This window comes from Platalea leucorodia (genome assembly GCF_965183815.1).
Source record: "Platalea leucorodia genome assembly, chromosome: 8".
In the NCBI taxonomy this organism is placed as follows: Eukaryota; Metazoa; Chordata; class Aves; order Pelecaniformes; family Threskiornithidae; genus Platalea; species Platalea leucorodia.
In genome coordinates, this window is record NC_138830.1 from 27,642,571 (window position 1) to 27,655,647 (window position 13,077).

Here is a 13,077-nt window from a genome sequence, read left to right on the forward strand (position 1 = left end):
TACAGTGTTTCTGAATGACTGGTGCACTACTCTGGCCTTTATAAATACTGAGATGTTCACTATGCAATATAAGTTCAGTTTTTATCCCAAAGTGTTTCTACTCATCAGTTTTCTGGGAATACATGTTGGTCATGCTGAACAGAATCACAGCGTTTGCTTTTTCAACACAATTTTGATACTGGATAAATACTGCAAGCAGAGTTTTGAGGAATTATAGTAACGTCAATTTGAACCTATATTTATACAATTATAATACCAGAAAACAATGCATATAGTTCTGTTCTCTAACAATATTTGTTCTGTCTCCACCCTGAGAGAAGGTGTATAGATATCTGAATTTGTACACATGTATAATTATGCAAAATAAATGCTCAGTTATAAAATTATATTATGAAAAGAATAAGTCATTTGCCTTTAATAAAATACTTTCTAAGAGTCTCTGATAAGTATTCTTTTTTTCTTGACAGTCTGTGGTGGACGACTGGATTGAATCATATAAACAAGACAGGGACATAGCACTTCTGGATTTAATCAACTTCTTTATCCAGTGTTCAGGATGTCGAGGTACAGAACGTTGGAAACAAGTTGTATAGAATAAATCTGACAGTTATACAAACGTGTATTAGTGCAAATGTAAAGATGTGGGAGGCACATGGATTGGTACGCCTCATATGCATGGTTTATATAGAAATATTGTCTACGTTCAGGAATAATTTTATTTAAAGCTTGTTTGTCAAGGGCCTACCCTTTTTTCTCACTTTCCTGTCATCCTAAAGTGTACAAATCCTCACAGAGACACTCTACTTGTCAGCAAAAGGAGACAAAAGATCTGTTAATCAAGGTAGGCGTATCTTTACTTCCCCTTTCTGTTTCCTCCCCATTTTTAAATTACAAGAATTAGTAGAGGTAGCTATACCTTAACTTTGCTATTTTTTCTTTCTTTCTAGGGAAATGATGGGGTTTTAAACTGAAGAGGAAGGAGTCAGGCTTCAGTTGGCTTCAATTAGCAAGAAAGATTTCTTCTGGATGAAGCACCAATCTTATTTCTTCCTCTGTAATACTTTATCAAGTCAGCAGCAAGTGGCCTGCCTTATATACACTATTTAAGCAGTCTCCATTACCAAGCTTGTGGCAGTCAGTCTTCCTAGCATTCTGTTGCCACACTGTACCTTCTAATGAATTTTTCATGTGTTGACTTTTTTCACTTAACGCAGCCTTGAAAAGAGAGAAAGACAGAGCTCTACTCTCTCTGTAGCACCCAGACCCAAATACTGTTTCTGGATGCTTCCTATGATTTACTTTGAGTAGAATTGAAAATAACCCACAATTCAGAAATTGTTTTCTTCATTTTGTAACTGATATGGGAATATACCTTTAGACATCAAGTAGAAGGGTAGAAGTCCCTTTTCTTCCTTCTTAAGTATAAGGTGAAGTCCCAAGTACAGTTAAAAGCATCAGAGAAATATGAGCTGTCAGCAGCTTCAGCAACCCTTTTTCATAGCTTAAGGAAATAAACTTATTTTGTGGATGACAGGAAAGGCTGAAGCTATGGAAGCATTCTGTGAAAGGGCTGAAGCTTAGGGTTTAGATTACCAGCCTGTGTCAATGTCTGTACTGTTCACACAGATTCCCTAAAATATTTTTCAGACTTGCTTGGCAGCTTATGTGAAAGTAGTTGTATTCTGTTTGCTTTTTTTTAACACTCTCCTAAAGGTGTATATGGAAAATAACCACAAACCACAAGCTTCTTTCTAAGAATTTGGGCAGCATTAAACAAAAGGGATCCTTGGCCATATGTTTTTTTTTCCTTGTTGATGCAAGCTTTTGGTAGAGGCATGTCATAAATATATCTTCATTCCCCTGCTGCTCTCTAATTTCTACTTCCTTTCTTTCTCCTTGTTAGAAAAAGCAGTGCTCTTATAATCTCCAAAGATTCATATTTTTTAAACCTTTTGTTACTTATTGATGCAGGCTGAATGCCCACTGTCAACCATATGCTGCTGAAGCAATTGCTTCCCAGAAAAGCTTTCTGTTATTGGCTGTGAAGCAGCAGCGCTTCAAGTGGCTGATGTCATTTACTTTCTTCTTTTTATTTATTTTTTTTTTTTTTTAATGGTGACTTTCTATCCATTTTCAGTACTCTGCTTTGTACCCTCAGGGATATCTCTCTTCTGAGCTTGCTTTAGTGGCCTTCTGGTTCCAAACAGCAATGATAGGAGAAAGGAAACAAAAATGACTTATCCCCTGAGTTTATAGTGTGTTTGGGGATTTATTTCTGTGTTGGAATTTTTGCAGTGGGTACAGTAACAGCTGTAAACAGGGTTAAAATCCTGGCAAACAGTTCTTTCCAATTTCCAGTAACATGCCTGTTTTCTAGAATAAGTAAAAACTTTATCAAAAGAGATTTTATCCCACTTAGGGTAAAATGTATACTAAGCTGTCCTTAATGGAAATGAGGTATGTAAATCTGGGTATTTTCTGTATTTTGTGAGGAAGACCAAATTTCTTTTTCATAGGAAGATTATATGCTCTATTATGAGATTTTTATTTCCCTTTAAAGATTTTGTTGACATTCTTGTTTGTTTCCATTTCTGATAAATAACAACTCCTTGTGAATCTCAATGGCTGCTTTATCTTCCTTAATATTCCTTAATTTTCTTCTTTTCAGTTTGCTCCACTAACATTGTCTCGGATTCTCCAGCCTTCTTTCCCAATGTTGGATCTAAATGCTTGCTGATAATATTTCTAACTTTGTGATCATTAACTTGAAGGGAGGAGGACAAACAGCTTGGGAGGAGGTTCCTTAGGAAACTCTGAAAGTACTGCTAGGTTTATGGATCTACCATTTTAACAGTGCTTAGAATTATTTGGTATCTCAATGCATGTAAAATGCACTTAGCATGACATTTCTTTCAAAAGTTTTAAGCAGGTGAAGAGCATGTGCCTATTTTCTGACTTTAACTAGAAATGACTTAGGCACCAAACTGTTTTATTTAGCAACAGTACTGACCCTGACAAAAATATCTTTCTGTTTACAGAAACATTGATTTTTATATATTTATCCCATTCTCTTGGGCAGCACATACGCTTGAATGAACATCTTAGCATCCTCCAGCTTTGCTTAGAGATGTTCCTGAAATGAGAAGTGATCTATTATAAATATGAATAAGAAGGCATGCTATGTAAATTATTAATACTAAAAAATTGTAAAATTAATGTATTTTGCAGATGAACTTAAAAGATCTGTGCAACTTAAAATTGAATAAATATAAACCAAACATTCAAGCACATCTGTCCTTTGTCAACTCCTCTGAGTATCTATTTAATCAGTTACTTTCTATATAATCTGTTCTGGTTCATACAGTAATGTCCATTAAAACATGAGAGATTTGGTTTTAGCATGAATTCAGTAATCTTTCTGGGTTTTTAAAGGATCATTTGGTATAAATTACAAGTTTGTCCTATTGAACTACCAAAAGCATCTCAATTCAATCATTAGATTTGCACAGCAGTTAAATCACTTCTCGTGCCATCTTTCCACTAATTTGCCTGCTCAATCTGTACATTTGTTGCCTTTGCTGATTTTGATTACAAAGAAGTGAAAATAGTTTCTTAAAGAGTTTTTCCTTTATCTTGCTATTTTTTTCTTCAAGAATACCAACAAAATTCCCTGCCTTTCACAGTTTGTCTGTGTAGTGTTCTCCATGATGTTACATTGTATTTCTGTGGCAGAAAAATGGTTAACAAGGACTGATAAATTCACCTATTCACTTTTTGTTTCTGGAGGGAGGATCTTGTGTCAGATGGTACCTTAGATGAAAAAGTTAGTTTTAAAATACTTTTTCTTCCTGGAAAAAACAGCAAATAAATGCTGTTTCCAGTCCTTGAAAAAAACAGGTTTGTAGTAGGTATTTATTTTCCACATGTTGTATTTACCTTCTTACTTCTCTGTCAGGAACTTAATTTAGGGTTTTGCATTTTTAGATAACAGGAAACTTTTTGAATTTAGGTTGTTGTAATGATAAACCAATTTTTCAGCTAACTTTCACTTGGCTGGGGGTTGGAAGTGTATCCATACTACTGAGATTTCCATTTCAAATGTTGTAGTTTGGTCTGTAGCATTGTGGATATGGGCATCCTCCTCTCTTGCAGAAGAGTTGCAGATTAGTGTTTGGAGTTTTCTGGGTTTTTTTGAGAGCTCTTTTCCATTGCTTTCTTCTTTGTAGGAACAGTATTTTGCTTTTTTTCTTTTTCTTTTTTTTTTTTTTTTTGAACACTTACGTAAAGCACAGTGTAGAATGCTGAGATCTCTGAGCTAGTTGCAAGCAAGCTGAAATGCCTAATCAGCAACATGCGTGCCCAGGTCCCAGAAGGATTATAACTGTGTCAGTATGATGCTGCATCTGGGCTAATTAGCTCTGCCTCTCAGACTGAGTAATTAGCTCAGGTATCAGCTTGGCTGCTATGACAACCAGGCTGTTTCCATTTCTGGAGCTCCATGGATTTAGAGCTGACTTGGGTATCTGCATTGCTGTCTGCTTTTGCCTTCTGTTATTGATACAAAACAAACAGAAAACCCCACAAGCACTCTGACCTTTCTACATTTTAAAGGCAGAGCGCCATGCTTGTGGAATAAACATTTTTTTTTTTTTTTTTTTCTTCCTAACCAGAAGCAATTAGTGGTTGAAACAGCCTCTTCAGCTGTGAAGGACAAACCAACCCATCGAGTCCATGTAAGAAAAGCAGCTTTCTTTTGCAGGGAAAAAAGGTCTCTCACATAGTTGAAGAGCAGAACTACTTGACTGCTTTCAAGTATATAGTGAAGTTATTCCCATTCTTTCTCTCCCTTCCCTCTCCTTCCCTCTCATTTATTTTGATAGATAAGCCAGAAACCTGCAAATTCTTAAGCAGATTTTCAGAAGTGATTTGAGCACTGCTTCCTCTGCTAGCCTTACCTCTATCAGACGCTCTGAGATACCAGTTACTGATGAAAGAGAACTGGCAGAACTCCCTTACTGTTAAATTCTTATCAGTGTTGTAGCCTTCCCTGGATCACAAGGAGCTCTCCGTTTTAGTAGTTTTGTGATTGGCACATTGAAGTTGTTTTTATGAGTAGTTGGTGAAGGAAGCAGGTGAATTTCCTTTATATGATGTTTCTCATCTTATTTTTCCCCTCAAAATCTTCTCTTTAGGTTCTTGTGTGGAATCACATGTTAATGAAGAAATGTTCAGACTGCCACCTGTCAGCCTTGATTGCTGGTGTTGTTTAGGGTTGAGGTTTTTTTCAATTGTGAGTAAGCAGGAATCTGTGTATGAACTTTTTGCCCAGGGCTTAAGGTGGGACATCTTTATGGAATTTTTCCTTGTGAATCAGACACTTGGGGATCCACACTCTTCCAGCTTGAGCCTTGAATCTCTAGTTGTTCCTCACCTATTCTAGTAAGATCCTCTGAAAAATTCTGTGATTGAATGATGCAATCTGAGTCAACAAGTAGAGGAGTTAGGAGTTAGCTTACTTGAATCCAGGATGCGCACTCATTTTGTTTTTTATTAATGTTCTATGCTCTTTAATTAAGGGCAAGCTAATAGATTTCTGTTTTGCCAAAGGAAATTGAAGGCTAAAACTAGGAAAAAGCACCGTAAAGTGGCCATTGTATGGTCTTGCAGAAGAAATGAACAAGTAACTGCTTGCTTTGTTGTTGGACAGGATTTCAGAAACTAAATTAGCCAGGAAATAGTGTTATTCGCTCTGATTAATAGCATTTTACTAGGGGGTATAGCATTGTATATGGAGTAGTGGTTTAAAAAAAATTAGTCTTTTGTCATTTATTTGTACATGTTCTGTTTTGTGATCGATGGAATAATATCACTTTATACAGATGGATGTTCTTGAGCATGGAAAGGAGACTGCTTGGTAAATATAATTTCCTGCAAGTGGTCCTTTCGTAAGGAACTGCAAATTGTTAGTGAGAAATGATGCTGGCTTTGGCATGTGTTAAAAAGCTTTATCTCTTCAGACATTCATATGTTATTAAGAAGCTGATATCATAAACCTTTAGTATTTTGAACAAATTAGAAAATAATGCTATTCATTGCATTGGAGTCTGTATTTTTATTAAGGGTATAAAATATGCTTTCTCACAGTTTCTTCAACAAAATCCCTTTTTGGTGTGTTGAGTATAGGGAAGAAGTTGCAAAGTAAAGGCCTAATACCCATTTAAAAAAAATTATGCTTAATCACACATGATTTAAGTCATAGTAATGTCAAGGATTTGTAAAATATTTTGTATGTATAGTATACAGAAATAAATACACCCCCAATAATTATATGAAGCAGTTAAAAACATGCTGTTAACCACATTCAGAAATGAGAAGGTAAGACTGAAAGATGGAAATTACTTAATTTTAATTTTAATTTCATGTGTGGTGTAGATAAACCAGATCTGAACTTTGTACTTCTTGTTTCTGAGCCTTGAGGTCATTTTATCTTGAAGTGTTTATCTTGAAGTGAAAGCTTATAAAATTCAAACTGAAAATAAGATGGAAATTATTAACTGGATTGGGTGGAAGATAAATCAAATTACCAGACATGCATTAAATGTTTCATCAGTTCAGTTCTTTAAATGAAGATAGGTAAGGTTAAAAAGTTCTTATCAAACACTTGACAATTAATGTGGTTACATCAAAATCAATTTTTTGTGAAAAAGTACAAATGGTTGATATTTGTTGACATTCTTGAAACTAAAGCTTTAGTTTCATTGTGTATATAATTTTTAAACCAAAATTTTTCAGTATTTCTTCCTGTTTGCTGCTGAATGATATCTGTACTTTTCATCTCATGTACTCTTTTTTCCTTGCTATTTTTTTTTTCTATTCTTTAGCTCTTCCAAGTTTATTTGGCTATGGGAAAAATGGCTACAAAATGATTTTTCTGTTGTTGTTGTTTTTTTAAGCTTTGTATCTCCCTGACTCTTCTGGGAGTGGGAAGCCGTGAAAAATTAAAAAAAAACAACCAAACAAACCAAAAAACAGATCTGAAAGTGTAAAAAAGATTTGAAATAGTACATCACATTTTATAGCCACTTGTGAACTAATGGCTTCTTTTTCCCAGATGTGCATCCTACTGCTTTGAGAAACTAGTGAAATAAAACTGCAAGAATTTACTGATCTTTCAGTACAGGAGACATGAATGAAGGGCATACTGCTCGTGGTTTCAAAATCTGAATGAAATACCTGCTGTGTTGCGGTCTGACTTCAGTCCAAGATTTCACCCTATGAATTGGTAACAGGAGCGACAGTAATTTAGACCAAACCTATTTTTTTATTACTCTCTACCTGAATATATTGAACTATTCATGTTTCAAGTATGACAGCAGACCAGAAATAAGCTGGATTAAAGTCAGTTATTAACTAATTTATTAATATGAATTATTATAAACTTTCAAATTATTTAAAATAAATTTATTGAATTGACAGAACTTGCGATACTAGAATATTTTGGAGCAAATGTATAATGTAAGGAAAGACAAATTACCTTTGAAATTATAGTCTAAGAGCAAGTTCTGCACTGCCAGTTCTGTAGAATATCTCTGCTGAAAATGAAAGTACTTGTAAGTGTGGAACAAAGTCTACATTCTACTCCTGTGTACTACCTAGTAAATTCATAGCTTGTAAAATTATTTTTAGCACTGGTCATTGGAGATAGATTGTGTAAGGCTTTCAAATATTACTGCTTGTTTTCCACTGTATTCATTTAATTACATACATATCAATCTGGAAAATGGTACTACTCGTGACTACAAAGTTACTATTTGAGAAGTCTCTCTCAGATCAATGATGCTTTAATGCTACAACTTTTTAAGAGAAGAGCAATAAATACCTCTTGGTGTTAATGATTCAGAATAGTTGCTGCCTTACTAGCCAGATCTGTGTCATTTCCTCTTTATTTATGCTTAGTTTGTTTTCTGTATAATACAAATTCGTTACAGGAGGGACACCTGTACTAAGCAGATAAGAAAAAAAAACGTTCATTTGATTTTTTTTTTTTTTTGACAGCATTGTTCTAAGACTTGTGAGCAAATTATGCCTGTATATAAGTTTGTCTCTACCTATGTGTTGGATGCATTGCTGGATTTTTTTCAGATGACATAGATGGTACTTTCTGTGAAGACAGGAAGTAATTATGAAAAGCAACCAAATACCACTACATCTTAGTACTTTCTTACTGGATTACAAATAGGAAGTTTCCTCATGTCTCTAGTCTTTCCAAAGATGCAAATTCTGCTGAAGGTTGAATCAGACTTTTTCCAGACCAAGGGTAGGAATTAAATTCCAAAAATGACATTTCTCTTGGCAAACACTGTAATTATGATTCTCTCTCTTTTGCATTAAGGAACCCATAGATTTATTTCATTAAGTGCAATGCTAGTACACACTTCAGTAATTACTTTTGAAGAGAAAAACACAGGGATGATTAAAAAGGTCTATATCCTAATAAAAAAGCCTTATTCTCTGGCACAAAGAAAGTGGTTAAAACAAATCCAATGTTCTCTTAAACTGCAAGCATTCAACAGTAGCTGGACATAGAAGAAAAAGAGCAACTTGCGTTTCAAAGAAGATACATCTAAATTTGGAAAAAGAAATAGTGGGCTCTTAAGCAGATGCAATCCTGTTCACGTTCCACTACTACCTACTTCATTCCCTATTTATATCAGTCTGATCATATTGCCTCAGTCATCTTTAACCTGAACTGTGACCAGCTGAGCCTTACAATTTTTCACCTCCTTTTAACTGGAAATTATGGCATTTTCTGGCACTGCTAGGGTCAAACCCGTTACAGGGAGGACTGGCGTAAATGACCTTTACCTCCATGTTGTAGTCTTTTCCTTATTTGCATCATCAAGATGTGTGGTGGAATGTTGTTGGATACCTGGAAGGGTGGAAAAAGGAGTTGTACAAAACTATTACCAAATCTTGCAGGAACAGTGAGGAGCTCCCTTGCCAGAAGTCTCTGTACCCTTATTTAAATAAGGAACTGCTAACCCCTAGCAAAGCTGAACCCCGTTCTTGGGTAACTGTCATCAACTGAGAAGTGAGCAGTAGAGTTTCCCACTTCTTTAAATTAACACCATTAGGTTAATTTTCAGCTTAGAACAACTGGTATTCATGCTCTCTACCTGTAGCATTGGGTCCTGGGTATCTCAGTTTGAAACTGCCTGATTTCATAAAGGGATGAACTGAGGAGTTATGAGGTTAAAACACCCTTGACTGATTAGAAAGCCTTTTCTCTCAGGAGTAGTCTGTGGAGTTTAATAGGCACCATCTGTTGTGGAAGTAACCTTCTACAAAGTCATAACATCATCTTTTGAAATACCTTTAATGTAGTTTGTCAGATTTACCACAATCTCTACTATTTATCTTGTTTATTTCATCATTATTGAAATAAATGTTCTAGATAACTTGTAAGTTGTTGTGACTTAGGAAACTGTCATAATGGGAAAAGGGCCTAGAAATACATTTAGCAACTTTTGGGAATGAAAATTTATTGTAGATATATTTAACTACATAGATATAGCCAATAGTATTGTTATTTGAAATAACCTTTTTTTAGACTCTAGAAAGTATCAGATCCCAAAGTTCTCAAGCATTAAACTACTAAAACAAGTTTTACTTCAGATCTAATTTAGTATGACAAGAATACATTTCCTATTGACCATATTTATTCCCAGCACAGACTCCTGGATCAAGATTATTTAGCCAAGTATATGAATCGAATCACAAAGTAACACAGGTAGCTCTGTGATAAGAGGTAGCGGTGATAAATTTCTAAGATATAAACAAAAAACTAGAGTGGTTTAAAAAGAATTGTTGATATTATGAAGTGATTGTTCTTGAAATTTAGTAAAACCATAGAGCAAGAAGTTTTTAAAACTGTTGGAAATAAGATACCTGCCTAAAAATTAATAATCCGCTTGGATTATCAGTGTTTAGAAAGAGCAGTTAATGAATACTGGAAGTTTCAGAAAGACTAAATGATTTATTTTATATAATTTCTTACCACAGGTAATGATGGATAAGTATCTCAAGCAAAAGGATACTAAATATCTAAATGATCACAGGAGATGTGGTGTATGAGAAAAGGAGGTACATATTTGAACACAGGGCCATTAAGAGTTTGCACAGTTTTATTTGAAATGCAGCAAATTCTGTCAGGCATTTTTAAGAGAAGTTGTGAATATTTTTGTAACTTACATGCTGCAGCTCAATCAAATTACAGTTTTATTTTAGAGATTGAATTGAGCTTCTGTTTACACAACTATGCAGGGCTGTAAACAGGATAACTACAGAGTCCCTCTTACCAAAAGTTTCTGTCATCCAGATGCAGAACCAGATACAACCAGATACAGAACCAGCCCTTCCACCTGCCAGCCCCTGCCCCCACACAACAAAACCCCCTAATCTACCGGTGTCCTAAAAAGTGTTTTGGAAGTATTACCACAAATCTCCAAAAAGGAGACTCTGAAATAAGCTAATGAAGTGAGAATCAAAACCTGATCAGATCACACTCATAGACTTAGAAATGATTTAGGAATAAAATCATTGTACTGGCATCTCTTAAACATAAGAACAAAGTAATGTGGTAAAGCAGTTCTGCACAAAAGGTGTTGAGAAAATAGTTATATGGCCAATTATAAAAGAAAGGACTAAACTTTCATTTTGGGAGACCAACGCTGATTAATAAGTACATCACATGGTTTATGTAGGGAAATGGAATATCATGCAAGTGATTTTATGTGATTGCATAATAAGGACATTTCAGAGGGACCTACCAGTGCTGCGAAGTAGCATTATATTTATTAAATTGAGAACCATAACAGGAGATTATACATACATTTGATGGAAATAAATACCTTTTTTCCAAATAGTTTAGCGGAGAATAGTTTTGTGGATTAGGTGGTTGTAGTGGAATTTCAATTTGTGGTGACATAAATGCATGGCAATTTTCTGCTCTGTTGATTCAAACCATTTTTGCCCCTTTTTGATTTTCATCTCGTATTCTTCAAGTCAGTTTAATTAATTAGCCATTCAAACTGACTTTTTTATTGATGAAGAGGAGACATGCATTTCAAGAAAAGAGCAGCTTTTGAGGTTGACAAAAGATTGCTGCTACTCCTGTGCTCTCACAGGGTGCCTTTTAGACAGCTAGTTTTTTCCTTATGGTGGAGAAGACTACAAAAATACAAAATGTAACACACCAGGTGAGGTCAGATATATTTTCATGGATCGCCATAACAATATGAGTAATTTCTTCTGGTCAGAGCTGGATTTACACAGGAGTCCCCTTTTTCTTTCTGAAGTTACGAACCGAAAGCAACAGAGATTCTTGACAACTAGAGCATATGTGTTTCCCATTGAAATCATACTGTACTAAGTGGCTGTGTGTATAACAGTGTATTTGTAGGAAGCTCCTTTGGGTCCAAGGATATTGCTCACATGACTTCTGTTTGAAGTGAGCTCAACTAGAGTCCTCAAAGTATTCCCTTCAGACTTTTTTTGATAACTGAAAAAGGCATTGAATCCCATGCCATCCTAACTGCGACTGTGAATCAGCCTCTCTGATCTTGTGACCTCTGTCAATTTTGAATTCTGAAACTGTAGGTGAATGGAAATGACAACAATTGCTGGGCCAGTCAAGTTGCTAAGTGACCTTTCTACTCTGAACTCCAAGTCTTGTAACAAGAATGTTCTGTCTTAAGGTTTTACTTATAGTTTAGAGCCAGCTTGAAGATTTTCAGTTCTTGTGAAGCAAGCATCAGTGGGGAATATAGCATATAGTGGAAATCATTAAAATTCTTTCTTTAGAGCCTTTGAAGACAAGTTACTTCCGATCTGCAGTGAGGTGGTTATTCTCCATATAACTATGGCCTAACAAAAGAAAAATCTTAACTGATTTTTGTAGTTCAAAGTAGAGAATCACATACACTAACATATTTGCTTTTAAAGAGAAAAGAAAATAAATTCAACTATTATGCCGGACTAGAAATCATAATTTCATCCTGGTATGGCACCATTGCTAGAATATCAGCAAACCATATTCTTTTCAGGTTCAGAGGAAAGGTATAAGTTTGTTTTCATATCTTGCTTTATTATTTGGTGAGTTGGGTAAGTGACCAGTGACGGAGTAGCTTTGTGCTCTGAATTATGAGAAGATAGAGTTTATGGATCGGCAGCACTTTGATTTGTAGTTTTCCAAGCAGCTGTTGAACTGTCTTTTCAACCAATCACCACTGAATTTGCTTCCAGAAGATGTAATCCTTTCCATTAATATACAGAGGAAAATATATGCCAGTCAATTCCTGGGGCCACTTGAGGGTATTTCAGTAACAGATTGGAATTTTAAGTCCTGATTAACAAAGAAATCGTAAGAGATTCAATCTGTCTTAAATTCTTTATCTGAGTTACAAAGGGTTTAATCTTAATTATAATGACGCAGAAAACCTCGAAGAGTTAGTTTGCTTTTTGTTCTCAAGATTTGTTATTAATGTAATTCTTTTTTTCTTGCTGTTTGTTTTTTGGTTTTGTGTGGGGTTTTTTGGGTTTTTTTGTTTGGTTGGTTGGTTTTTGTTTTTTGTTTTTTTGTTTTTTCTTTCTGGAAACTCCAGTCTTCTGGGGCTAGCTTCAAGATAGCGAAGGTTTGTAGTTGATGCGGAAATTTGACTTATTGGTGTCGTACGCAGAATACAGCTTATTCTCCCTTATATGATGCCTCACTATTGAATATAATTTTTGACAATTTATAATTAAATCCATGGATTAGAGTTTAATTTATGATGTGGACATTTGGAGTTACTTATACTTCTGTCAAACAGATCCTTTTTTTTTTTTTTTTTTTTTTTGTGGTGGGAGAGTACACTTGAGCTGTAAAGATTTTTAAACACTCTGTATGTTCTGTCTGTCTGGTCCTCTTGTAGCTGCTTACAGAAGAATGTTATAAACGGGAAAGAGAGCAGCCCAGGCCCATTGTAAGCACTTGCGAACCATTTTGTCTAATAGCAGTGAAGGATGTTCTCACTCTCA

The 13,077-nt window shown here is 35.1% G+C and overlaps 1 protein-coding gene across 1 annotated transcript in view; it reads left to right on the top strand.

Moving 5' to 3' along the window:
- Positions 1-13,077, top strand: part of STAG1 (STAG1 cohesin complex component) — a 201,993-nt gene that overhangs the window by 74,049 nt on the left and 114,867 nt on the right. The window contains exon 5 of the mRNA XM_082320218.1: positions 468-564. Within this exon, the coding sequence (XP_082176344.1) occupies positions 468-564 (97 nt within the window). The remainder of the gene's footprint in view (positions 1-467; positions 565-13,077) is intronic.